This window comes from Onychostruthus taczanowskii, unplaced genomic scaffold (genome assembly GCF_017590055.1).
Source record: "Onychostruthus taczanowskii isolate IOZ18803 unplaced genomic scaffold, ASM1759005v1 scaffold7, whole genome shotgun sequence".
Lineage (NCBI taxonomy): Eukaryota > Metazoa > Chordata > Aves > Passeriformes > Passeridae > Onychostruthus > Onychostruthus taczanowskii.
The window spans coordinates 4,378,528-4,406,090 of NW_024504786.1; the positions used below are offsets into that span (position 1 = coordinate 4,378,528).

General features: G+C 41.0%; 2 protein-coding genes across 2 annotated transcripts; one reads left to right on the top strand and one right to left on the bottom strand.

Moving 5' to 3' along the window:
- Window positions 1-830: 830 nt before the first annotated feature.
- SCP2 (sterol carrier protein 2) lies at window positions 831-19,706 on the bottom strand. Its single transcript, XM_041421658.1, has 16 exons — window positions 19,589-19,706; window positions 17,464-17,518; window positions 16,817-16,888; window positions 16,201-16,332; window positions 15,398-15,462; window positions 14,270-14,396; window positions 13,535-13,598; window positions 13,174-13,260; window positions 12,400-12,550; window positions 11,512-11,659; window positions 9,839-9,946; window positions 7,777-7,930; window positions 5,272-5,365; window positions 4,449-4,578; window positions 2,954-3,033; window positions 831-1,717 (listed from the first exon to the last, which is right to left on the bottom strand). Exons 1-16 carry the CDS (start codon window positions 19,628-19,630, stop codon window positions 1,622-1,624), a joined length of 1,605 nt encoding a protein of 534 aa, XP_041277592.1. The 5' UTR covers window positions 19,631-19,706; the 3' UTR covers window positions 831-1,621.
- Window positions 19,707-20,770: 1,064 nt separating this feature from the next.
- ECHDC2 (enoyl-CoA hydratase domain containing 2) lies at window positions 20,771-27,452 on the top strand. The gene is made up of 10 exons (XM_041421923.1): window positions 20,771-20,820; window positions 22,199-22,266; window positions 22,885-22,972; window positions 23,296-23,382; window positions 24,515-24,607; window positions 25,201-25,257; window positions 25,667-25,854; window positions 26,290-26,340; window positions 26,684-26,731; window positions 27,199-27,452. Exons 2-10 carry the CDS (start codon window positions 22,216-22,218, stop codon window positions 27,274-27,276), a joined length of 741 nt encoding a protein of 246 aa, XP_041277857.1. The 5' UTR covers window positions 20,771-20,820; window positions 22,199-22,215; the 3' UTR covers window positions 27,277-27,452.
- The last annotated feature ends 111 nt before the right edge of the window (window positions 27,453-27,563 follow it).

Genomic DNA, 27,563 nt, shown 5'->3' on the forward strand with positions numbered 1-27,563 from the left:
GGTGACAGGATGAGAATACAAACACAAGTGCTCTGAAGCTGTTCACTGTTCTTCCAGTAAAACACAAAGCCCCTCAAAAAAGCCCCCCAAAATTAAGAGGTATAAAACTGCAATGTATAGGACAGAAAAGGAGTGAGTTTAATTCTATATGATGTGCAGGTGCAGAAACTCATGATCCATGCTAAAAAAGTTGTCCAAGGATTCCAAAAGGGACTGGACCAACTCATGAAAGATAATCCAGACATATTCACTTCTGGCTCAATTAGTGAGATGAGGAAAAAAAAAAACCCACAATCAGCAGCAGTTAGGAAAGCACTCTTGAGTAAACAGATGATTGTCCATCTTCCTTCCAAGGTACCAACAAGGAGCAAATCCAGGGGGCCAGAAGGGTTTTTGGTCTGACGCAGTAGAGCCTTTCTAACTGCTCAGCAATCTGTCACCATTCCCAATAGGAGGCAGAATGATTTGCTTGAATTTGCTCTTTTTTATTATTTTAGTTAAGCCAGGGAAGTGAAAGTTTCAGTGTAAGTTCCTCAGCCATAGCCCAAGTATGTGAGGATGTCAGATGTGTCTACTGGACTGAGATGAAGCCTATGAATGATCAAAGTGAAAGTTCCAGTGTAAGTTCCTCAGCCACAGCCCAAGTATGTGAGGATGTGAGATGTGTCTACTGGACTGAGATGAAGCCTATGAATGATGCACTGACAATGCCTGAGGAGGAAAAAGTGCATGCCTGCAGCTGTCCTTTGTGACAACCTGAATAAAATACTCAGTTCAGTACACTAACATGAAATCCATGCTTATAAATCTGAGAAAGAGACACACAGAAGAACAGGAAAAGTATATTTAATTTTCTATTAAACTTCCAACCAGAATACATTTTCCCAAAACAGAACTTAAAGCTTTTACATAACTGACAAGAATTTCATCATGATCAACACCAGATTTTACCAGGAGAAAACAGGAGAAAATATTGGTTATCTTCCCTCTCTGCTCTCCTGGCAAATCTAACCTGCTTTCAAGGTATAGTATTATCAAATTCTGTGAACCTCAAAGCAGCATTCTAGTTCCTGCTTACTTCTGGATATTTTGTTTATTTTTTAATTCCAAAGTAGTAATACGAAAAGTATTTTATAGCAAATTCCTAAAACTTATTCTAAAAAATGTTGTTAGAGATCCCCTTTACAAGATCATTTTAATGTAAGCAGCAGCAAATTGAAGAGAATGGGAGTCTGAGAGCATTTGTATGATCTGCTATTACAGCCTTTAAAAAATGCAACTCATTTCACTGATATGCCAAGCTATTTATAACTTTCCTCTCTTCCTTCCCAACTAACCTCAACAACAGTAAGCAGCCTAATTCAGCTCTAATTTTTACAAAATTGTCCATATTGATTAGAACAAAAGCTGTCACAAAGCCCCACAATGTACCATTTGTGTTAGTGCCTCAAGCTTTGCGGAGAAACCGATGGAATTGTTAAGAGATTTAAGGTCTCTAACCACAGAATTTAGGTGAGAGAGGTCCAATCAAACCCAGCCTGTGCCATACTATTGATAATGTCTAGTTTGATTCTACTTTTTCATCAAGAATATCAAATACTGACTATTTACTCTACTGAGCTCAGAGTTTAGCTTTGCCTGGCTGAAGCTGTAGATTCTGAAGTTTCATTGCCATGCCCATGTTCCCAGAAATCTTCAATTTGCCTTGAAAGAACGCCTGAAAAGAAAGAAAGATTCTGTGAAATGCAATACAACATATTATCTCAAATGCACCCCTCCAGACAGTTATGGGTTTTTATGGATGAGCAGTTTGGTATTTCCAACAGTTCTGACACCTCCAGCAATGAATGCATTGTCTGACTGCAGAACAGCAAGCTGAGGAAGTTGTATTCTTATTATATTTTTGATACCTAAAGAGAATAAAGTTGCTTGTTTCTCAGATTATCACAGCCATGGGTGTGTACCTGGAGCAGGCAGAACACCCCATGTTTGGGTGGTGACTCCTCACAGCAGACAAGCTCATTATTTCAACTGCAAACAATAAAGCCACAGTGACAGTAGGTGCCACAACTGATTTCTTAGCTCAGTCCTCCTCAGCCTTAACTGGCTTTGTTCCTGATCAATTCAATTTTACAAATGTCTGTTTGTGACTTCACATGCAGAAAATTTGGATTTTTTTCTTCCAGACCTTGTAAGGAGATAAACTGCATGCACCAAAATATCCAAAAAGTAGATGTAAAGCTGGAGTTGCTTCTGAATTTTCTACATGTATATTAGAACATTTCTATAACATGTTTTATCTTAAAACTTCTCCAAGACACATTTCAGTGGCAAAATTTACCCCATGATTACCAGACCAAAATCTTGAAACAGTTTCCCAGAGCATTTCAAATTTGGAAGCACAGAACAGTAACTTAAAATCAACTTAAACATCTGGTTTACTTGTACAGTATGACTGCTTTTGGTGTACAGAGGAATAAAAAAAAAGAAATTAAACTAACCAACCAAACAAAAACCCCCCAAACTCACCACCCAACAACAAAAAATTGCAGGCATTCAGTGGATGCTCACCTCAACTTCTACTTTTCAGCATCAAAATGACTCCTTACACTAATGTCAGCTTTGGGGTAAAGCCCTCCAAAGAGAGGCCCACATTCCTTCTTTGTTATGGCATGTTGCAAAAACTGGATTGCCCCCCTTCTCTGCAAACCAAGCACTATTATATCTCCTGCTGGGATATAACAGAGGACACATTCCTGCAGGATATCTGACACACATCCCTGTCCTTCTTGATGAATCTCACTTTGGGTGATTTGTTCAAAGCACACCAAGAATTGCCATTTTTCAGATCAGCCATGGCAGTTTTGGATGAAAACAGTCAAATGATTTTAACTTAAACATATTCCAAACAAACCAACCAGTTCCCTGATCAGGTCATCTTTGCTGTACTTACTGTCTGAGGGTTCATTTTGCCAGTCATGAGTGCCAGCAGATCAGTGTCAGCCATCGTGATGGTACAGTCTGCCTTCTTGTCTGCAAGACAGGAGTAGAATGAAGATTCAAACTGAGAAATGAAGCACTTATAGGAGCTACAGCTGTGTGGAGCATCCCTTCAGACCACAGGTCAGCAAATGACACCTGAAGTATGTACAAGCAAGAGCCATTAAAAAAATATCAGCAAGAGGCCACCCAAAGCCAAGAGGTAGCTGGGCCACCTTGTAGCACAGACCACCCCAACACTGAAGAAAGATGGGTCTTCCTGAAAAGCCAAGCAAATTAATTCCTTGAAAATAATAATAATCTACTTGTATCCAAACAGAATGTTCATTGCAAGCACTGATAATCATTTTTCAGCTTTATCAAACTTATATTTGCTAGTATGAAGGTCAACTTGGAACAGATGAGTTTTCCCCTGTGACACTCTCCTCTTTACTGACATTTAGGCATTTCCTGCCCTCTCCTTCCATGGGAACAACATGTGCATTCTGAAAGCACTCATTTGAATTAATTCAAGTACAGAAGTTTCTAGGATCTTCTTACTAAAGTAAGCTGGAAAATTATTTTAATAAACTCTGATATAAATACTGATATGTAAACCCAAGGGCTAAAATCTGCACACATTTTAACACTCATCTTATTATTAAATTGAAATCTTTGATAAATTGTTGCCCATGCAACAGAAGACTGTGGTCTTATTTTTGTAATAACATAACAATGAATTTCTGAATCAAATCCCCATCATGTTTTTAATTAAAAGTTTGTGATGCAGGTTCATGGATATATCAGATTTTGAGGACTGGCTCTTGTCTTTGTTGTTTTTTTTTCATTTTTCATTACTCAGGTGTATGACTTCAAATTCGAGACAAGACATTTTCATGGCAAGGGTACAAATCTTGTGTTCTCAATATTTTTCTGGGGCTCCCCAACAACACCCAGTCTGTTTCTTATTTCTGCCTTTTTCAAAATGCAACTTGAAGTTTATGTCAGCTGGTACAGCACTGAAACCAATCAAGTTTTGTTGCTTAACTACCTGCAGAGGAGAAGTAACTTGACAAGGCAGACCAGTTTACTGCCTGCCAGTGTCTCCAACAAAGCAACTGAAGAAACAGCTAGAAATTACATTTCTGGCCCAAATTTTAAGAAGTGAGAAAAACAAAATCCCCGAGGTTGTCTTTTCACTTTGTTTTTTCCATTCTGATTCCTGTGAAATCATATGACAGATCTGCCTGTAGCCTCTAAGAAAAGACACTATTATCTCTAGACAGATTCAGAGTAGAAGCTGTTTAGTTCTTGGTCTGAAACACTACGAATTAAAAGTGTCAGTAATAAGAAAAGTTTAAAATTAAGATAGAATTTTTGCTCAAGGTCATTACAGCCTGAACAGAAAATGAGTCTGTATTCATCAGTTTTATGTGTGTTGTGCAATGACATAATAAAAGAGCACTGACCTGAATTAACTGCCACAGAGCCTTTGCCATTTTTCACATCTACTATCCAAGTTGCTTCTTTCCCACCAGGACCATCTTTAACTTTGAAGGCAAAGACTCCACCAATTTTCTTAACAAATTGCTCTCCTTCCTGTAATGACCATGGAACAAGAAAGTAATTTACTTCAACACAATTTTCAGTTAGTCTTAACAAAAGTAATTAAAAAAAACCTTCACCATTTCTACTAATATAAAAATATCTATTCCTCCCATTAGACATCATTTAAACAACCACCAAAAAAATCTAAACAAACAAAAAAACTCAAACTATGACTATCTATATTGAAATCTATTAAACTAAGAATAGCCTTGTAAAATTCTTTTACAAAGAATTGTAAAAATTACAAAATCCAAATCTGTAGCATTTGTTTCAATGAGCAGTCCCTGAACCCTAATAGCCTTGTCCTGACATAAGTTTGACAAAATGCAAGTTCTGCTTCTAATTTCAATTAAAGAGCAAGCACCTAACACCAAGGACAAAGTTTGTTTGGTTAGTTAGCAAACTCCTCATCTACAATTTAAACTTGCCTCCACTTATGCAGGTAGGAACTATCTGGAAAAAAGGTAAGTTAAAATCATGGCACAGTGTAAAAGGTTTCTTTTACAAAGAATTGTAAAAATTCTTTTACAAAGAATTGTAAAAATTACAAAATCCAAATCTGTAGCATTTGTTTCAATGAGCAGTCCCTGAAGAAGTGGTGGATGCTAATACATTCCAACAGGTTTCACACACATTCTGTTATCAACTAAAATCCTGTTGCAGGTAAAAGAAGTAGTCAGATACCTCTTGGAGCTTCTTTTCAATCTCTTTGAAGACCAGGTGTGCTTTAAATCCATCAACAGCTGCACTGAGAGGCACAGCTGCAATACGGCCGTTGCTGAAACAAAAAGCCCATTAATTTAAACACTTTCAATCACATTTTCAGCATCTTCAAATGCTCTCTAATTGGCCTAACACCAGAAAGAAACATTTCAGCAGTATAAAGCAACTCTGGTATCAAAGTGAAGCTTGCTCTCTTGATAGCCTGAATTACAATCACTCCAGATATCTGGGTGTTCTGTGTGCATGAACTGAAGATTAATTTTATCATGGAAGTAAATCATTAATCTTATTCCTGATACTCTGGAGAAATCACCCTGCATGGCCTGATAGCAACATGGAGCCCAATTTCTGCAGGGGCACACAGAGCCAAAGTACAGAGAAATGTCCAAAGAAATGGCAATTCAAGCAGCAGGAGGAACAGGTTCACTGCTCTTACCATCTCCTGGCAGCAGAGCCCAGAACTGTGGACAGGTTTGATACTGCTAAAGTGAAAGAATTGCTCAAGAAATGCTGCTGGAGCTTACTGGGGTGGTACTGACACTGCCCTGCAGATGTGTGACAGGGTAGCCAGAGTGGGCACTGTCTTGTCTGAAGGAGACACATCCATTTTGCTAAGAAACCAGGGCTGTACAGGATGGAAACTGTAAGGTTCAGAAAAAGCCACCAAACAAAAAGCAGAACTGTTTCAAAAATGAATACAAGTCCTGCTGCCTTGATGCATGTTCTTACCAGCTATTACTAAAGCCACAGGCTTGATCTGGAACCAGTGACTAACTGTACTGTAGGAAACTGGTGTGAAGGATCTTCATAAACATGGAGTTTCACCACCTTTCCCTTAATTACACAATGCACATCATAACTCAGTTACACAAGGGGTGTCTGAGCACACCAGCCACACTGCTCCATTCCAAAGTCTGACACACATTGGTGCAACTCCCTCCAGGAGTGTCAGGGATCTCCCACACGGAGCCTTTGGGAGAACTAAAGGCCTTTAAGCTTCTCTAGGATAAGATGAAACGAGTGTTGCTGAGATTTCTCTGGGTTGAGTTGTACTAAAGAAAGTATTTTCAAAATTCTGAACACCAGTGAAGATGAAATGAGCCATAGTAGATTAGACTTAAGTTTCTTCAGGAGAAATATTATCTGTACATGAAAAGATCTCCCTGACAGGAAGGACTACTTCTAGCAGCACCTCAAGGCTGATGACATAAAAATAGCAACATTTTCCATAAAGTGACAGTATTTTTAAAGACAAAGCTCAAAGCAATGGGAAAAAGTGTCCTCCCTGTAACAGTCTTTTCCCTTCAGATGTAAAATTGCACCAACACCCACTGACAACTTATGTGAGCATGTCTGAAGAGAATCCATGAGAAGACATATTTTTCCTCACATGGTACAACCTCTTATAGATTAAAAGAGAGACAGAATGATCACTCCCTTCACTACAAAAAATCACTGCTTCAGCCTTTCAAAGTTCAGTGGCTTCCCTCATCACCTCTTCCACAGGTTATATTGTCTCCTCCCAGGAACTGCACAGGTTTAGCTGGAACAGGTGTTAGAAATATGAGCTGGGAGTGAGGGGTGTGTTTCTTTCTGAAAGGCCAGTGTATGATAAACGCTGCTATTCACAGTTTTTCAGAGAAAACAAAGCACTGGGATCGAGCTTTCAAAGCCATAATATCCATAATAAGCTGGTCAATCTTTCTAAGGAAAGCTGAAAGTGAAAATGTAAAGGGAACAGTATTGTAAGTCTCCCCTGAAATATCAGAACAATCCAAATTTTAAGTGTTTTCTCTCAATTCCTGTCCATTGGAGCACTGAGCTACAGCAGAGTGCAGACAGCTTCATAGCAGTGTTCTCTCCCTCTGAAACAGGCTACAATTGCAAGTGCAAAATCTGTAGCCAGTAACACCCCAGAATTCTAAGGAATTACAGTACACACCAAGCACAGCTGAAAACAATCCTTCACAGAGCTAACCAGTAACAATTTCAGCAGTGAAAGCAGTGGTTTCTCTGTTCCCGTGAATGTCTCGCTGGTTTTAGCAGACACCTAGTTTCAATTAATTAATTTTAATGTGACCTGTTTTACTCTTGGAATGGTTTTTATTTGGTGGCTTTTTTTCCTCCGAACATCACTCGTCCTTACATGAGCCATTTCCCCAAGCCAGTCTGAGCTCTTCAATAACTCAGTGCTCAGTGTGACACGAGAGTGTGTGAGTTTTAACCTGCAGTGCAAGAGTGTTTAGTTTACAGGGCAATCTGCCCCTTGAGCGTAATAACTCTAAATAAAACTCCAAACCGACCAAGCGCTGAGGGCGCAGGAAGCAGCACGGCCGGGCTGGGCCAGCAGCGCTCTGTCCCTGCGCCCCGTGCAGCCCCAGCCGAGCGCTCCGGAAGGCCTGGCGGCGCAGCCCGCGCTTCCTCCCGTGCCGGGCGAGCCCCCGGCGTGTGTCAGCCCCGGCTCACCTGCTGTCCCGGGGGAAGCCCATCCTGAAGAGCGTCACCACCACGGCCCCGCCGAGCCCCAGGTTGTGCTGCAGCGCGACCTTCGCCCCCGGCACCTGCCGCCGCCCCGCCTGGCCGCGCAGCTGCCAGCACAGCTCCGCGCACTGCGCCAGCCCTGAAACATCGAGCGCAGAGCGAGCCTCAGCCAGCGGCCTCCCCGCGCACCGAGGGACGCGGCAACGGGATCTGAGGAACTTCCAGGAGGGAACGGCATGTCCCTGGGAAACCCAAAGGAAGGGGAACCCCTTTGCATGGCAACCCCGAACTCTCTGTGGTCACCCTCGGTCTCGCCCCGCCATGCCGTCAGCTCTCTGTGCAGCAGGGCCCAGTTTCACGCACAGAATCACGGAGTTCATTCAATTGGAAAAGAGCTCCAGGACCATCGAGTCCAGCCCGTGACCAAGCGCCGAGCTTGTCAGCTAGACCTCCCTGCAACACTCCACCACGGTGCCATGGCCAGTCCTCCCTGCAACACTCCACCACGTCCCAGGACAGCCCATTCCAAAGTTTAAGCATCCTTTCTGTGTCAAAATTCCTCTGGATGTCCAGCCTAAACCTCCCCCAGCACAGCTTGAGGCTGTGTCCTTTCATCCTGTCTCAATCTGTCTGGGTTACAACCGAGTGAGAAAGGTCCCCCTGAGCCTCTTCTTCTCCAGGCTGAGCCTCCCCAACTGCCACTGCCTCAGGAATTCCTCACAGGATTTGTGCTCCAGACCTTTCCCCAGCTCCACTGCCCTTCTCTGCACATTCCTCACACTCTTCTCCTTTCCCCCATCCCTTCCTCTTCCTTCTCCTGGACAACTGCACAGGTCTTTGGACAAGGCACACAAGCAAGCTGCATTTCATGCACAGAATTGTACATATTGCCAACTGAAACGTTACGAAGGAGTTAAGAAGTTTTAAAATTCCAGTCACAGATGAGGATGAACAGGTTTCATTCATATCCTCTCAGCCTCAAGGAGAGGGTGTGTACTGTGGTGCAGCCTGCCCTGGAATGGTTTGGATATTTCAGAGGATCTACATGACCCTTGTTAAGTATATAACTGGCCTCAAGACTGTTTCCAAGGGAAATGAAGCTGACAGGCTAAGACTTCTTCTTTCTGCGTTTTACTGACTCTTCCTCCATCCCATGGCACAGGAGAAGCAAGAATGCCACTAAGTGCCTCTGCTTTTATCACTGTGTAGCTGACAAAAATTACCATAAACCTGGCAATGCAATACTCTCACCCTGTTCCAGATATCCAGTCTCATTTATCTGGAACCTTTTCCTCCAAAGTTTGCTAACACTTCCCCTGGCCCCCACACTTAACTGCATATTGTATCCCACTGTTACAACTGTTTAGATTAAGGTTTGGTGTTTCACAAGATTTCATATTCTCCAGTTTTCTGATAACTTCTCATTTCCAAACAAGGAGGGTGAATTACATTCACAAATCAAACACACTTTGTCCAAAAGACAACTCATTTAAAAACAAGCACAGCAGTTTAAAAAAAAAAAGAAAAAAAAACCCCAAACAAACAACAAAAAAAAAGGGGAAACCTCTGTTGCTGGGAAATGGTGATCAAGTGAGCTTCTGTTGTAAACATCAGATAAATATTCTGACATCCAAGACTTAACAAAATAGGCTTCTAGTACAGATAACAATGGTACAGGCTATTTAGAGACAGTAAAAATCTCCAAAACCAGAATTCCCAAGACTTAACAGAATAGGCTTCTAGTACAGATATTTAGAGATATTTACAGGCTATTTAGAGACAGTAAAAATCTCCAAAACCAGAATTTTAAAGGATGACATCATATTAGAATAGTTATTCAAATACTATTCAGAAGTTGAACTACTGAGCAATTATTTAGGAAAGGTTAAGCTGTGTTAACCTGCTCCAGCACTTGGATTATTTGGAAAGAAGACTGGGAAGAAGTTTTGAGGCCTTCACATTTCAAGCACAGGTGGGAAGCACCTGCCTGCTCAAGAGCTGTATCTCTTATCTAATGGGTGTGATTAAATGAAGTGGTTTTGCATACCTGTGGCACCAAGAGGGTGTCCCTTGGAAATCAAGCCACCACTGGGATTAATAACCCATTTTCCTCCATAAGTGTTGTCTCCTCTGTCGATCAGGTCACATGCTCTTCCTATAAAACAGCATTCATGTAAGAAAAATGTTCTTATTTTTATTTGTAAGTGATTTTTCACTTCTGCTGTAACTTACCAGAGATGCTGCATGTCAGTCAAACCTTAGGAAATGTTACAGCTCATATTTCACAAAGAGCAAATATTGGCCAAACTACATTAATGAGACTTGCTTATACCATGGGAGAAAGCATAACAAGGAAGAGAAGCATTTGGTACAAAAGTTGTTTTTAATTTGCAGCTGAATTGCTCTGTTGGTGTATACAGCATTGTGATATAATCAGTATAATGAAGCTATTTATATTTTGTTCATGAAACTGCAGTGATAATTACATTTATTGTAAGTTGTAATTTGTAATCCCCAGGACTTGGAAGGTGAACACCCAGTTGAACACAAGCCCTCACCACAAAGGCCAACTAATGGTACCTTGGGCTGCATTAAGACATTAAAATAGTGAATAAAACCACTCAGAAGACTAATGTTCAGAACTGTTTAGCTTTCCAGACTACAGACAATCCTCCCTTTTAACCAGGCTCTTACTCATTTATTCTTGTACCAGCTTCTCCACCCTACATTTTTAACACTGAAGTGTAAAAAAGATCTGTCATGGTTCCATGGTGCCATTAAATGAGAATACCAGGTTAGATTTGCCCATCTAAATCCACAGTGGTTTATGCAATTTCATTAATCTTTATGCCTCATTAGTCTATCATTGCAAGATGAGTTTCATATACTATGAAGGCCAGACTGACAAAGGGTTGTGAGAACAGCACTATTAAACAACCATGCACAAGGCTAATTAGTCAAATATCAATTAAAGGAATGAACCTAAAGAGCTTAATGTACCTATTTAAATATGTCAAACGTTTACCATTTTTGCTGCAGATACCATAAAAACACAGCAAAAATGACAGTAGAAAGCAGATATTCAAAGGCAAACACATAAGTCTTCCTGGAGTTCCATAAATGTCTGTTTCAGTAAGAAAGCTCAGACTTAATATACCACCTAGTGCCAGAATATGGTATCTCCTCACAATTAGTTAAAAACAAATTAGAGAAAGATTATATCAGATGATAATCTATGCAAAACAAGAATATGTTTACAATTTAAATACATCATGAACTGAAATAGCAGTTCAATGCATTATTTATTTGAAATAATGAAATACCCTCTTCAGCAGAAAATTTTAATGATTTTACTTACATACACAGAACTAAATTCCACTGCCATTTAATTTGTTGTAAATCCACCAAATTCACTGACATTAAACTAATCTGAGCATTGTAAAACAGTTGACTTTAGATGCACATTGACAATTTGCCAATAACTCTGAGGCAAAGATGTTTCAAAGATCAGTGACTTGCTAAGCACCCCCCAGGGGATTTTTGTCCTATATTTATCTTCTTAAAAGGAAACACATAGATGGAGGAAAATCTTGGGGTAAGGTTATGATAGAATGCAGCTCCAAAAAAGGGGCCTAACACTGAGATCACAGCAGTTCTTAATTTGGGTATTCTTGGTGCTTTCCATTTTAATAAAACAATTATCTCTATTGCTGCTATTACCTTCTGGACACAGTCCCAGAGCTTCATAGGTGATGAACTCATTAACTGAGAAGCAGTCATGAAGTTCAATCACATCAACATCTGTAGGTTTCAGCCCTGCTTTTTCAAAACATTTTTGTGCAGCATTTTTAGTCATGTCATAGCCAACCTGAGAAAAGGAGAAATTCTATGTTAAAATATCATTGCAGAAGTATAGCTCAGTTTCATTTCTACACTTAACTGTGCTTCTATAGATCCTGTCAGGGAAAGAAGAAGATGGCATACTGATTTATTTCAATGCATCACATGTCAGAATTTGATATTCATACAATAAAAATTGTCTAGAAAGAAATAACATATTCTAAGTCTTATTGTTGGCATGCAAAACCTTTCTGGGGAATATCCTCTATTCCCTTAACTTTGATCACAACCCAAATTGTTCCTTTGCATGCCTCAGACCAACAGCCTTAAAACAAACCCTCAAATTGTCTTGTTACCTTCTCCTGTGATCCACCTGATTGTTTTAAATTTCATTACTATGATAAAGAGAAAAATGAATTTTCCTTTGCTGTTAAAGCTGTTTAAAAAAATAGCCTGTAAATAATTGTTAAAGACTAGGTTTCTGATAGCCTGTTTATAAGTTCCTTATTGTCATTCCACAATTGTACTCCTTGCTTTTTCCATATCTGTCCAAATGAAATCAATTCTACATTCACCACAAAGCATAATATGTTTGCTCACTGACATGAAAATGTTTATAGCATCACTAGGACTTGCAGGTACTTAAAAAAACCCCAAACCCAAAATCAAGCAAAGAAAACCCCACAAAACACCAACCCAAAACTATAACAAAAAACCTCAGAAAAAGCACCCCAATGAGTACCAGGGACTACAGAATTGTAAACCTACCATCTTCATACAACTGTTTCCTTCAAATGTGCTTGGATAATCAGTAGCCATCACCTGTGCTAGAATTTCCACAGCTTTTGGCTGCAATTTATGCCTTTTCACAAACTCTTCATTAGCCAAAATTGCAGCTGCAGCACCATTTGATGTTGGACTGATTGAAAGAAAAATAATGATGTTATTGTTCTAAATCAGTAATGTTAATCTTCATTAAACTGTTGATCTTCCATAGATTTCTCTTTTAATACAAACCAAAAAACCCAACAAACAAAACTCCACTTTCTTTGGCTGATATCACTGAAACTATAAATCCCATCAATGCTTACTGGCCACTTTCAGTAATATTTATACCAGACATTTGAAAATCATTACGTCAAAATAGAAATGTGTCATTAAGGTTGTTCAACTTAGGACAAATCAAAGCTTCCACTTGGCTATAAACATATATAAACCTATATACAGCCTCCAAGAGAGCTTAGGAAAGGCTGAAGAGAAGAATCAACACTAAACAGTAATGGATGCACATTAGTAAAAGAACAGAATTATATGAGAACCCCAAAGTACAAAACTTATTTCAGCTCACTGTATTACACTGAGAGCAAGTATCTAGTGTTTGGTCATGACAGAATTTCCACATTTGTTTTATTTATTAAAAGTCCTACTTAAAGCAATCTGTAGATTATAATTGACACACAAACAGATTTTATTTAAATAGATGTCCTACCATATTTGTCTTAACATCAAGATCTATTTCACAATGCAAAGTCCTCTCCTTACCAACACTGTAAGACAGTCAAGTAATCAAAAATTTTGCGAGAATGCAGAACTTCATCTAATGTGTACTCCTTTTGGAACTGGGAATACCTAAGGAAAACACACAGATGCCATCTCAGGTTGAGCACTACACATACTGATATCACACTGTTAGGCAGCTGTAGAGCTCTCTTTACAAAGTATAAGGCACTGGATAGGGAATTAATTTTTCACATATTTCTATAATTATTTATTTATTTTCTCATTCCATAATAAAGAACATATGCTGAAAATATTCTGAACATATTCTTAAAATACTACTTTGTTGTGCATGAATTTTTAACAACCAGGGATGTTGACTATAGAGGCAGAGTACGTGACTCACGGGTTGTTGGTTGAATGGCTGTGGTTCTTCCATGCAATTTTCGCAAAGTATTCTGGATTTGTCCCTGAAAAGGGGAAAAAAACCTGTGTTTAAATACTCTGTTTGCTCAAACAGTGCTGATATAACAGTTCAAACATTGTGTCATAAGAATCTGACCTTTACAAGCATCTTTACAAGAGACACGCAGTTATGAAGACTTTCCTTAGAACTCAGCTGAGGTTTCAAAACTAGATAAAGACTACTAAACATGGCTGAGTTTTAGCTGACAGAACAACCCACCTGAGTACTTAACACTCACATAAAACCACAGAAAACAAGTGCATTTTATTTGATGTATTATTCTCCTACTGAAACTTAAATTATCATTTTCCTATCAGTGCAAAACAGCTGCAGTGAAATTGTAGAGTCTAAGTCTACATTTGTTTTCATAAAATAGTCTAAAGTGCAAATAAAAGATGCACAACAGGCAGGCTGTTACCTTGGAGCCAGTTCCTTGTCTGGTCAGGGGGTAGCAAACAGCAGAGGCAGCAGCCATGTACTAGGTTTTAAATCAAATCAAATACCCAACAGCTTTTGCCAAACAGTTCAGCCCCAGGCCCATCTACCATCTAAGGCACAGGGGTAAAATGCAGGGAGTTGTGCAACCTTAATGCTACCATTTCTTAAAACAAAATCCTATTATTTTTAAATCCCTTCATAAAAGGAAGACAACCAAAAAAATGTATTTTAACAGACCGTATTTTTCCATATGTTCTTTGCCAGCACTTGCAAACATCTGAGGTGCCACTGGAGCACTTGCTAGGCCATATTTATTTATCATAATTTCCAAATGTTTGTCCATAGGATTAGTTCTGTCTGCAAACTGAAAACAGAAATACAAAGCAAATAATAATTTCCTTTTTTTTCAACATCACCACAAAACTGTCACAGATTTCAAATAAATGATAGGTTTTTCTAATATTTTAACAAGTCCCTGGGCAGTATGCTGCACTTCAGTGATGGGATCAGAAGTATTAATAATTTCCCAGCTATAAAAAAGTAAATAAGCAGAAAATGCTTGACATTATAACCACTGCACTGATTCATAACAAGAGTCACTGTTACATGATTGGTATCACAGTCACTATTTTCAGCAGAGGACTTTAGGTATTTTCACCTCCCTTAAAATCCTACCATTTACATAGTTTCAAGTTATAAAATTAATACTCAAGTAGTATTTTCAATTAAGCTTAGATGAAATACTTAAAGCCTGTTAAAAGATAACTCTTTTTCACTTTTATCACTTGCTAAATTTAACGTTTTTCACCCAAACCTCTTGAATATATTAGCGAATTTGGCAGTTCTGCAGTTAAATGACATATGGGCTCTAATATTGCTTGCCTTAAGGCAAAACACAAACAAACCCACACACACTTCTCCAGTAAAAACAAATGAGAGTCAAGAAGCCCTTAGTTTTTGGGAGTGTGTTAACAGGTCAAGCGAGTAAGCATCAGACCAGAAGACCCAGAATCTTTCTTTGATTTGCTGTGTTGTTTGAGAAAGACACTTCAGTTACTCAAAGCTTCAGCATTTTATCTGGTATTTTCCTTTTTCCCCACTAACCCAACCTTTAACATAATCTTGGTAAAATACAACAAACATGATACATGAATTTTGCATGGAATGTTTTAGAATTTATTTTTTATAGTATGTCATAGCTGCCATCAGAATCACAGAACTCATTAAAAGATTATTTAGACCAAACTAATTTCTTTTGTCATTATCTACAGTAAAGCAAGTGGTGTTATTGACAATACATCTCAGAGTATGAGGAAATATATCTCATGTACAAACACAAACATATCAAGTGTTTCAGACACTTACACCTGAAGCAAGAGATCCTTTTGCCATCCTCTCAAAGCCGAGTGCCAGAACACAGTCTGCCAAACCTTAAAATAAAATGTGTGGCTATTTAAACACAATGTGATTATAAATGACACCAGGTACCAACAACTATTCCATTACAAGATATGTACACAAACACCTACCAGCTGCTCTTCCTTCCTCCTTCATTTTTGAAAGAGTCAAATTAAGATGGACAAGATATTGATACAAAGATATTGCTACCTAAGAATAAAACATCACTGCAGGATTGGGGTTTATTTTTAACTGTCTGACAGCAACTCTCATAGACAACCAAGCATTTATGTCTCAGCTACAAATACTCAACAATCATACACAGTGTTACTATGGTTGTCTTTGCAGAAACATCAGCATCAGTGCAAGAAAGTATCAAAGCCCACAAACGAGCTGCAAAAATAGGAGGAAATACTAATCTGGCAGTTCAAAGCATGGTCTGCCAGTCTGCTCTCTCCCCTCCCTTCCAAAAACATCTTAATTAAACACTTGTATGCTAAACACTTGTTTAATATACAGTAGTTAAACACTTGTATAAAGCTAAAAGACAAAAGCTAAGCTTTTTAGCAGATTCTTCTTTTCATCCTGGAGAATCTAGTGCCTGCAGTACTACAATGGCACTTGCCCAAACAATTATTGCAGAAACAGTTAACTGGCAGAACTGACTAGCTTCATACAGCTCATGACACAGGAGAAGATATGTACTTGCACAAACACCATCCTCCTGCATGCCAGACAATCTCTTAGGTGCACAGAGCAAAAGAACCCACCTCCTTCTACGAGCTGTCTGGCCATGAACAAAGCAGTGGATCCAGTGGCACAGTTGTTGTTAACGTTGATGATGGGAATGCCAGTTAGACCCAGACCGTGGTAGATTGCCCTCTGCCCAGAGGTTGAGTCACCTTCAAACAGAAACACAACATTAAAATAAGGTACAAACTCACATAAGTTTGCTGCCAGGTATGTGCAGTGCTACTAACTAAACTGTAAACTTGAACTTCTGAGCTGTCACCCTGAGTATGGCTCTCAGGTATCCACAGTAAAGAACCTCAGAAACAAGATGAAACTCCTCAGATTTTAAAACCAGAAGTTTGTCCTGCTTCTGCTTCACAGTCTGTGAATCAAAGGGACATAACTGGACTGGAAAGAAGGGCCATGGAGGTGTGGCTTGGGAGCTGCTCGAAGTATCACAGCAGACTGACCCTACTTCAGTGGCCACAACACAGTTGTTAATGGAGAACCAGAAGGAAAGTAAATGGAAGAATATTTTTGGAACAGAAATAGATTTCCCCTTAATAGAAAGCTTATTGATGCCATTCCTCATACTTTATCCACACAGAAGTCTGCAATTGTCACAAAGTCACATCCCAATCAAACCATACTCACCATAAACATAACCCACACATGCCTGCTTCACTGCTGAATAAGGAATCCCAGCATCAGCTAAAGCTGCCTGGCCTAAAAAACACAGTTTAAAAGTTGGGAAAACAGTTTAAAATTGAAGGTGAAATTAAAAAAAAAAACCAGCTCTCACAACCACAACAAGCAAACCTAGAGTAGTATGTATGAGTTCTGCATTCACAAATGAGAGTTGTAGAAATTCCTCACTACCATGTGCAAACTGTTAATATAGTCTTGTACCTCATAAGGACAATTTCAGACTCATAAGGACAATTTCACAGTATTTTGAGTTCTAGCTTCTTTTTCAGAAAATTTCATTCAATCAATTCTGTGCCCAAGCACTAGGGTCGTTCATCCCAATGAGAGTAGGTTTTCAATAATATAGGTAAGTATTCAATTATTTAAGTGCACAATTCAATTTTAAGCCATCCTGCTGACTTCAGCCTGGAAGGGCTGACCTGGACAGGTCAGTTATGGATTTGCTGAAAGTGGTCTGAGTTTTAAATCTGCTTTTCAGATGTATCTATTTATTAAACAGCAGCTTTTCCTTCATATGTGTAATAAAAATATTGGCTGTAAGACCTAAAAAATAAGCATCAGGAATCAAACAAAATGCTTTATTACTAAATTACCTGCTTCTTTAGCCATGTCAGGATAATCAGCACACTTCTCACTAGGCTTTGAAAACTGGCAAGAGAAAAGGAAGGAAAACAAGCTGAGAATAAATCACAGTGAGATTTAATTAATATTTTGCTCAAATTAGTATATTTAAAAGCCTTATATTTAATTTAGAAATAAGTTTTAAATAATGCAAAAAAAAGTAATTTCATTGACCCAAAGTGCATGTACAAAATCTTTACAATTCCCAAGTGCTGCTGCCAGACCCTGCAATGGCCAAAAGGAGAAAACAGTGCAACTTTATGGGAGCTGAGACCCATTTCTAGTCACTGTTAAAGATGATCCATGACTATGGAGATGGACAATAATCCTGTCCAAAGCCTGTGGGTGGGACAGAGAATAACTGCAGTCTTCACCAATTCATCATAAGATTCACTAAGGTTTTGATAAATACTTCTCCTTCACTTTTTTTTTTTTTTTGTTATAATTCTATTTGCAACAAGAAAATGTTTGTTCTTTGTAGAGAATTTATCATACCTTACTCCTCACCATTGGAGTAGAGGTGGAATTTCTATTTTCTTTGCAATGTGACTCATTAGAGACCACCACAAGTACATGTGGTTTGCCTTTTTACATCACTAACATAAAGTATCACTGCTAAAAGAAATCCTCATGCTATTTATAATCCCACAAATTATTTGATGTCCCCTGTGAACATATGAAAGTTAATCTGCTCCCTCCTTCTGGTTATGTCCCTGACTCCAGTCATTTGTACCACTTGGCTATACATTCTGCAGTGCCTCCTTTCATTAATTTGGAGAACCTATATAGCAAAGGTCATAAAAAGAAACAGTTGGTGAGTTGGTCACTGTAGATATCTGTAAGAGTGATTGCTGCTGCTTGGGCTAACAGAGAGGAGAAGAGAGTTCTGACAATTCCTCATGTCATAACTGAGATGATCCACTTTTGAAAATGCAGAGCACTGGGAACTGACAGTTACACACACGAAATGTGGACTGTTGCTGTGGGAAGATATAACAAATTTTAGCAGTCATTACATCATTAATGCTGATCAAATAGAAGCAATATAGTCCTAAAAAAATGTCATTGTAAAATACTTAAGATGCAATATGGTGTCTGACAGGTTTTACTTGTCTCTTCCATGAGGATATCACAAGTGAGCTCAATAACTTCTATCACTACATTGTGTGATCTAGTTCAATAAACACAATTAACAGAATTGCTTTTCATCTTTCAATTCCTCCCCTATCACATCGCATGCTGGAGAGGTACCCATGCAGCAACAAGACAAAAAGTTATTATTTAAATGGTGACAAGATGGAGGATTTTCTGATCACTCTGGCAAATGTCAAAGTTGTCTTAAGATTCATCTATCAAGACAAAAATGGTTCTTTTACTGCTCCTCTTTGAAAATCATAACATCGTTTAGGTAGGAAAAGACCTTAAAGAAGTCCAACTGTTACCCCAGCACTGCCAAACCCAGGCTGCCTGTTCCTGGGTTTGACAACCCTTTCGGTGAAGGAATTATACTTAATCCTAATTCTAGCCTTAAACATGCCTTGTGGAAACTTCGGGCCAATTCCTCTTGTCCCATCACTTGTTACTGGCGAGAAGAGCCCCAGGCCCGCCCGGGTGCACCTGCTCCCGGGGAGCTGCGGAGGAGCCGAGCGGGGCGAACCGTGCCCTCACAACCCCAGGGCCAGGAACAGAAACGCGCCAGGACGGACCTGCAGGGCCCTGCCCTCCCTGAGCCCCTGTCCCGGGACGGGCCCTGGGCCAGGGGCTGCGGGGACACGGAAACACCGTGCCCGCTGCAGGGCTGCTGCATCGACCTGCTCTGTGGAGCAGCACGTTCACCTTGGCCGGGGTCCGGCCTCCCCCACGCCCCGAGCGAGGGTGAACTTTGCGCGGAGCCGCTGCCGCCGGGCCGGGACAGGGCTCTGCCAGTGCGCCCTGCAAGTGCCACCGCGTCCCGTGAGGGCTTCAGCCGCGCCGGGGAGGGCGCGGGCGGCTCCCGCAGCACCTTCCCCTCAGATGACAGCCGGGGGGGCCGCCCAATCGGCTTCGCGCGGATCGTGTCCCCCCGCGCACGCACGGGTGTCGGGAGGGTGGCGGTACCTTGGTCATGCCGACGCCCACCACGAACACCCGGCGCTGCATGACGGCGATGGCGGCGGAACGAACGCGCTGTCCCCGCTGCTGCCGCCGCGTCCCGCGGGCCCTCAGCGACACCGGGGCGGGGCCAGCGGGCGGGGGCGGAGCGAGAGCCCGGGGGCCAGGCCCCACGGACCCGCCCCTTAAAGGCGCAGCGCCCCCATTGCGGCACGGGCCTGGTGTCCCTGTCCATAGCGCAGCCATGGCCAGTCTTACAAACATCCCTGTTTATCCCCCCGAATTCCCCCATCCCGGCGATTAGCAGACGTTTTCCCTAAGCGGAGGTGCAATGAAGTTCGCTGCTTCTGCAGAGAGCGAAGATGGTGAAGGGTCTGGAGTACAAGTCCTGTGAGGAGCAGCTGAGGGAGCTGAGGGAGCTCAGCCTGGAGAAAAGGAGGCTCGGGGGGCGCTTCCTGCTCTCCACAGCTCCTCACCCTGGGGGTCAGGCTCTGCTCCCAGGGAACTAGGGACAGCATGGGAGAAATGGCCTAAAGTCGCGCCAGAAGAGGTTTAGGTTGGACATTAGGAAGAATTTCTTCACAGGAAGGGTGAATGGGCTGCTCAGGGAGGTGCTGGAGTCACCATCCCTGGAGGTGTTTAAGGAAAGACTGGATGTGGCACTCAGCGCCATGGTCTAGGGGACAAGGTGGTGATCAGTCATAGGCTGCACTTGATGGTCTCAGAGGTCTTTCCCAACCCATTTGATCCTGCGGTTCTGTAATTCTTTTCCTCCAGAGATGTCTTTAGGAAGGATACTTGACGAGATCGTTCTCTTTTTCTGAAGTGCTTCTTGTTACATACAGATTTATTTACAGTGAGAGCTGAACACCTGACCCTTCATCAACTCACTCTTCCCTTCATCCACTCAACTTCCCCTTCCCTCACTCTGTCATCCTTGAGGATCCCCACGGCCCGGGCAGGATGCAAATCACCTCCTGCCCTACACGGACCCGGCGGCGTCCCGCACAGCCGGCGCCAACTTCAGCCAAGCTTCTGGCGGCGCTGTTTGCGGCGGCGCGCTCGCTCCCCACCGCACGGCTCCCCGGGCGGGCCGTGCCGGCGCTGCGTCCCTGCCGAGGCCGCTCCCGGGAGGCGGGGCGGGCGCGGTGCCGGTTCCGGCGGCGGCCATGCTGCGGCTGTGGCGGGCGGCGGGGCGCCGCGGGGCGCGGAGGTGCTGCTGAGCGCGGCCGGCGGCGGTGAGTGCCGGGCTCGGAGTGCGGCCCCGCTTCTGGCAGCTCCTGCTGGAAACAGCCCGGCCTGGCGTGAGCGTGGCCGTGCGTTCCCAGCCGAGCGGGGGGGACAGCCCTGCCGAGTCCCGGGCGCTCTTTGTTGTTTTGATTTCAGTCGTGCCTTGATACTTTTTTTTCAAGAACGCTGCTGCTGAATGAATAGCTAGATACTTTTTTTTCCCCCCTAAAGTTATGTGTGAATGCGACCTCAACGCAAGAAGTTCTGGTTTGCATACTTTAGATTTTTCTAACAGCATTAATGGGCAGTGATAAAGGTAGGACAGGACCTTGACATGTCTGTGCACATTTATGTATGAGAGCCACGAAACAGTGTGAGGTTTGGTTCAGATTGCCATGGATTTACTTTCTGCGTAACTGTTGCAGGAGTTTATCTTGGTATTTTGCTGGTTACAAAGACATTAGGCAGTTACCAGCTGTACATTTCCTTTGCTGGTTCCCGCTGTTCACGTGCGTCTCCGTTCCAGTGGGACACATCTCCGGTTCAGCAGCTGGCCACTGCCGTGGGCAGAGGAATAAACAGAGACTTTCCAGCAGGGCAGAAGGACCAAGCAGGGCAGGTGCAAGGTACAGCTGTGCACCTACAGCACAGCAACAGCATTTTCCAGTGTTAAGGCCTGGGAAGTGAGCAGAAGTCCAGGCAAGGAAATAGGAGATGTTTTTTTTCTCTCCAAAGCATACAGAAGCCGTTGGATAATAATTTACAAATCACATGTACTAAGGAGATGTAGGTAGATGTTGTGGTTTTATGCTTCTGCTTGGACTTAGGAACTTTGAGTAGAGTCCTTTCTGCTGATGAGCTTAGAATGTTGAAATTAAACGGAGTTCACTTTCAAAATGGTTCTGGAACATGAACTGAGTGTGACCAGTCTGTGCTGTTCTCATGCAAACAGCAATCCCAAGAGAATGGTCTCCTTCATTAGGGAATGTACTTGAACACAGCAAGACTGTACAATAAAAATTAAATTAAATGACATTCAAAGGAGAAATGAAAGATGGATCATTTGGGTTTTGGTTTGTTGTTTGGTGGGTTTTTTTCCCATTTCTGCAGTGATTCTAAGATATATGTTCTTGGATGTCTTGATAATTTTCTAAAAGTCTCCTTACTCATAGTATTTTACAGGCCTACTGAATTTTACAGTTGTTCTGCATAACTGGGTTTTATAGACATGGTGTGTCACCTCCAGTTTTGAAATAACTGACTGTTTTAGAATATACTTTATATGCATTTTCAGGAAGGAGAAGCATAAGCAGATATTATTCCCAGTTGAATTACTGTGTCAGAGAACTAAATGAAGTATAACTGAAATTGTCTCCTATTACTAAGGTATTGCTGAAATCCTAATGAATCGACCCCACGCAAGAAATTCACTGGGAAAAGTATTTGTAAATGAAGTGAGTATGGGCCTGGCCCGTGAGTGTGTTTGGAACCATGATCAATAACTAACTGCAGTGAGAATAGCTGTGGGAAATCTAAAGAAACTTCTCATGGTGAAGGGCAGTGGGAAATGGCATTGGGGTAAGACAGGTGAACCTGGAGAAAAACAGAATGCAACAGTTACTGCCTCAGATGTGGACAGAGATACCTGGGTTATTTAAGTAAGCTAATTTAAGTTAATTTATTGAAGTTAACTCAGATGCAAATTAATGTCCTTACTTGTGTCATTACAACAAAAGCATACTCATTGTCACACCTTAGCAGGTGAACAGTTCAAGGATGACACATCCTAGAGAAAGTCTGGTTCGTGCCTGGACAGGAAGGGAAGTTTTAGGTACAGCAAAAGTTCATCTCTGAGTGGAAAGAAAAAAGAGATGGGGAAATGTGTCATTCTGAATTTGTCATGGAAAAACCTGTTGGTTCCCTGACATGATTTCCATGAATTTTCTTGCACCTGCAGGGAAAGAAACCAAAACACTTCTATGATAGATTAGGAACTTGCTATAATTTCAGTGTATGTACACATCCATGTGCCTAAATGTTTTTTTCTCTTGTCTGCACTCCCTCTCCCGTAGCTGTTCGGTGCCCTGGAGCGGCTCCGCTTCGATGAGCAGGTGCGTGTGGTGGTGTTCAAGAGCCAGGTGAAAGGAGTGTTCTGTGCAGGTGAGTAGCAAAGGCTCTGCAAACTATTCTCAGAAAATGTGGTGGCTCTTAGGGCTGTGTGCCAATCAGATAATGCAGCTGAAAAGCAGAAAAGCAGTTGGACACGAGCGCTAGAAGAAATAAAAATAAATCTGTCAAAAGGGCACAGAGGGGCACCCTCGTTACTGCTGCACCCCAAACGTGCACACTCCAACTTCCATGGGCCTTACTTAGCTGGAATGCTGTATCTCAAGTCTTTTCAAATGGTCTGTCCTCTGAGAGAGACAGGAGGGAACATTTAAGATGTCTTTTCTTGGATTCTAACCTTTTTCTCCTTTATTTAGGAGCAGATCTAAAGGAACGTGCACAGATGGATGATGCAGAAGTTGGAGAGTTTGTTAGAAGACTGAGAAATCTTATGGATGAAATAGGTAAAGGATTACATCAGTTGCAAAATGTATCCTAGACCACTTGAAGTGAAACATTTAGAAATACTGTAGGAGGGGATAACCAGCAGGTTATCCACCTAGGAGTAGCTTTCCAATGGCTTCAGCTTATGCCTGAAAGAAAGATCCAATTAGAATGAAGTCCCAACCATCCTGCTGCCCCTCGAAGGACAAGATGTATTTCTTATGCACAATACAGCACATACACACCTATGTAATAAATACCTGCTCCAAGAAAGCATTTATTTATTCCATACTTCTGTGGAATCCTTGAGAGGCAAGTGCTGTGTTGGTTGTCCCACTTCCAGTACATGGTCAGAAACACTCAAAATGTGGCAGAGACCTAAGAACATGGATTTGAATCGCTGAATGGATTTGCTAAATGGATTTATGCAGTGTCAGGAGGGATTGTATCTACAACTCACTCACCTCCCTTTTCTTTTTCTTTGCAAGATGAATATGAGCTTCAGCAATTAATTTTCTTCCCCTATCTGCTCTCACTAGAAAGAAACAGCAAAGTCAAATCTGTCTAAAATACCAATCAGAATTGCAATAATTTTTTGAAAATGACAGGAGCAGTCAGAGGGGCGGTTACAGCAGAGAACTAGCTCACCTCAGAAGTTTGCATCCAGCTGCCTGAGTATTTAAAACAGTATCAAGCAGCTAATCTCCAGATACATCAAGCTCCTCAACTATGAGGTAACCTTGTTAAACAGCATTTACTGTTCCTGTTTTCAGGAGCCTTGGCTAACAAAAGCACCACAAAAGCTAAGTGTTGTGACATGGCCTAGGGATGGTGTCTTCTCTTTGGCTGTTTGACTGCAACAGATGAATATTCGTGTCATAAATTTGCAAGGAGAGGACTGATTCTATTTTGCATTGCAGTACTTTGTTTGCAAGCTTCTTTGCATGGAAGAATCATGTTTTGCATTCTTACAAAGAAGGGAGAAGTACAAGATCATTTTTACTGTTTCCAGACCGAAAATTTGTGGCAGAAAAAAACGAGTCCTTGAGCAATTCTGAACTGAAAGCTTTAGAACTTAAGGATTTAAATTCCAGGGCCATGTGGAACAGAACTTGTGGAACACAACTGTGCAATCTGTGCTCTCTTCTGTAGCTGCCCTGCCTGTGCCCACGATCGCTGCCATCGATGGCTACGCCTTGGGCGGGGGATTAGAGCTGGCCCTGGCCTGTGACCTCCGAGTGGCAGGTTTGTGTTGCTCAGTGTAGCAATCTCCTGGGAACTGATGGCTGCATTTTAAAGAGAACTGACACATATGACAGAGGATTGTTAATGGAATCCAGAAGCTTGAGAGAAATTTAAGAGAAGGTTGTACAGAAATGGTGACATTTAGTTATTTGGAAAGTGGTTCCCATGCTTAAAAAGTAAAGCCTATGTTTAGGTAAGATTAGGATTTCTTTAGAAATCTACTTATTAGTAAGACTGAATAGTTATAGTAACCTAACACTGGATCAGATATACTCTGGCTAGATCTAACCTTCCCAGCTTAAATCAGTTTGGGTTGGAAGACTTATTTCTTCTGTTTCCACACTTCCATCCATTATATTTTATCTAGCAAGGAGGTGAGGTTAATTTTTCTAGCTAAAATTGCTACATTGGGGTAAGCAGACTTGAGACAGACATGGAGTAAACACTGTAGTATTCAGACTTTCTGGCTACCTGGAGAAATGGAGTTCCAGCTCAGTATTGACGGTTTCTAATTTTATTGATCAGTTCAATCTGGAAAACTTGTAGTTATACGAATCAAAAGGTATCTAACCTTGCATTTATTTTTCTAATAGCTTCATCAGCTAAAATGGGGCTTATTGAGACCACACGAGGACTTCTGCCTGGAGCAGGTAACCTTCATTAAATCTTAACCTTCATTAAACCTTCATTAATATTCATTAAATCTCACTTTCTCAGCTGTATTGTAAATATTTTTGCCATAGAGTGTCTTCTTGAACACTTGAAGTGTTTTGAATGTAAATTAGAAGCAGCATCTTACAGTCACAAAAGAGATCTATGAATAAAGAGTTGTGTCTCAGACTTACTCTGAATGCAGGAAAGTCCCTTTACACCTTTTCTTTTTTACCAAAATACTGAAGACTTTCAGATGCTTCCAAAAATGTTAACATATTCAGCTAGCAGTTAGTAAGGAAATATATGATCCCTTTATTTTTTAAGGTTTCAGTTTTTATAAGGAGACAAAATACTTCTGGTGCATTTGTCAGAAATGGAAAATGGTGTTTTCCCCGTTGTCCTAAGGTGGAACGCAGCGCCTGCCCAGATGTGTTGGAATAGGTCTTGCAAAGGAACTCATTTTCACTGGCAGACAGGTTGATGGAGACCAGGCAGCCTCCATGGGGCTGGTAAACCACTCAGTGCCACAGAACAGCGAGGGAGATGCAGCTTACCAGAGAGCTTTGACTCTGGCTAAAGAAATCCTGCCCCAGGTAAGTGCATTGCTCATGGGACCAACGTATAGACAGCGTTTGTGCTCCCCTTAAGAGAGAGCAAACAAACACCTGGAATTCCTTTCTCTGAAATGCTGAAGTCTTGCTTCCTGATCTTTAAGTCTCTTTTAAGTCTGTTCCTTTGTGTGAATGCAGTTACTGTAGGAACAAGTGTTAACATCCAGCTGCTTAACCCACAGGACAGGTTTAGCTCCCAGCTGCAGGACACACTGAAACCTCACACCGTATTCATCTGTGAACTGCAGACAACAGCAAATTGATTTTTATAAAATGCTTATTAACTTACCACAGATTTCTGTAGACCAAGATGTTATATGGAGCAAAAGAATAATATAACAATTCACCTATTATAAATCAATGTGAATTTAATGATTTTAAAGTATTTGTTGTGGTTTGTTTTTGTTTTTAATAAAGGCACCATTTGCTGTGAAAATGGGAAAACTGGCAATAAACAAAGGAATGGAGGTAATAATTATTTTTGTTTAAATAATGAAGTGAATGAAAAGATTAGCAGCTCTTACAAATTACTACAGTAAAAATATTTAGAACAGATGAGTTATAATTTTTTTCTTTATATCAGACATTTAAAAGCATTTCAGAGATTTTAAAATATTTCTTTAAAGATAAAAGTAAAATGGCAGGATATTATTTTTTCTACAGATAGTAATACTGTACTTCTAATTTGGAGTGAAGCTCACTTACTTTGAGTGTTTGAGAGTGACTGACTGCTCTCATTGATGTGAAAGCTATGAAGTAGATTTGAGGGCTGTGCTTCAGACAAACCTCACACCTTTCCTCTCCTTCCCAGGTTGACATTGCATCAGGGATGGCTATTGAGGGGATGTGTTATGCCCAGGTAAACTGCCTTCAGAATTCATTCCTGAAAGGAACAACTATATGTTAGTTATAGAATGAGATTTACAAATGGTTTTAGTTTAAAAAATTCAAAATTATTCCTCCTGTAGTTCTTCATGGCAAGTTTTGAGAGCATGCACCTTTCTCAGTTAACGGAACAATATAGGGTATTACAATACTACAATATAATGTGTCTCTCAGCATATTTTAAGATGATGGAGCATGAAGATTATGGGAAAACTGTCTTCCTATATAGCTCTATGGTTGTTTTCTTAGGTGCTATGTTTGTGAGTTACACTACAACCCTGTCTCTTTTTTCCTAATTGCAAACCGTGGAATTTTATGTATCATTGAAAGAAAAGCAATCTCAGTCTTACACTACTACTGCCAAATTAGTCAGGACTTAAAAACACACCAGACTTGTAAATGGAAAACATACCTCTTCGTTTTATTTGTTTTCTCATGTAGAATATTCCCACCAAAGACCGTCAGGAAGGGATGGCTGCCTTCAGGGAGAAGCGACCACCTCGGTTCACCGGCAAATAACGCTTCCTGCTTCCCCTTCAGTTTCTGGAGATGGAGCAGGACTGAGGAGGATCCACTGATTTCTTAGGATTATTTTTATGACACCATTCTGTGCACTTGGACTGCATTTCTAACTATTCCACTGGATCATTTTTCTGTACAAGTCTCCAAATAAAGATTTAACTTTGTACACCAGATCTTTAAAGCATGCTCATCTGAAGTCAGTGGTTATGGCTTTCACACAGATGTCAAGTAAGGAGTGTGGAGAAGTTTTGGCTTACCACAAGCAATTTTTTTTTAAAAAAAGG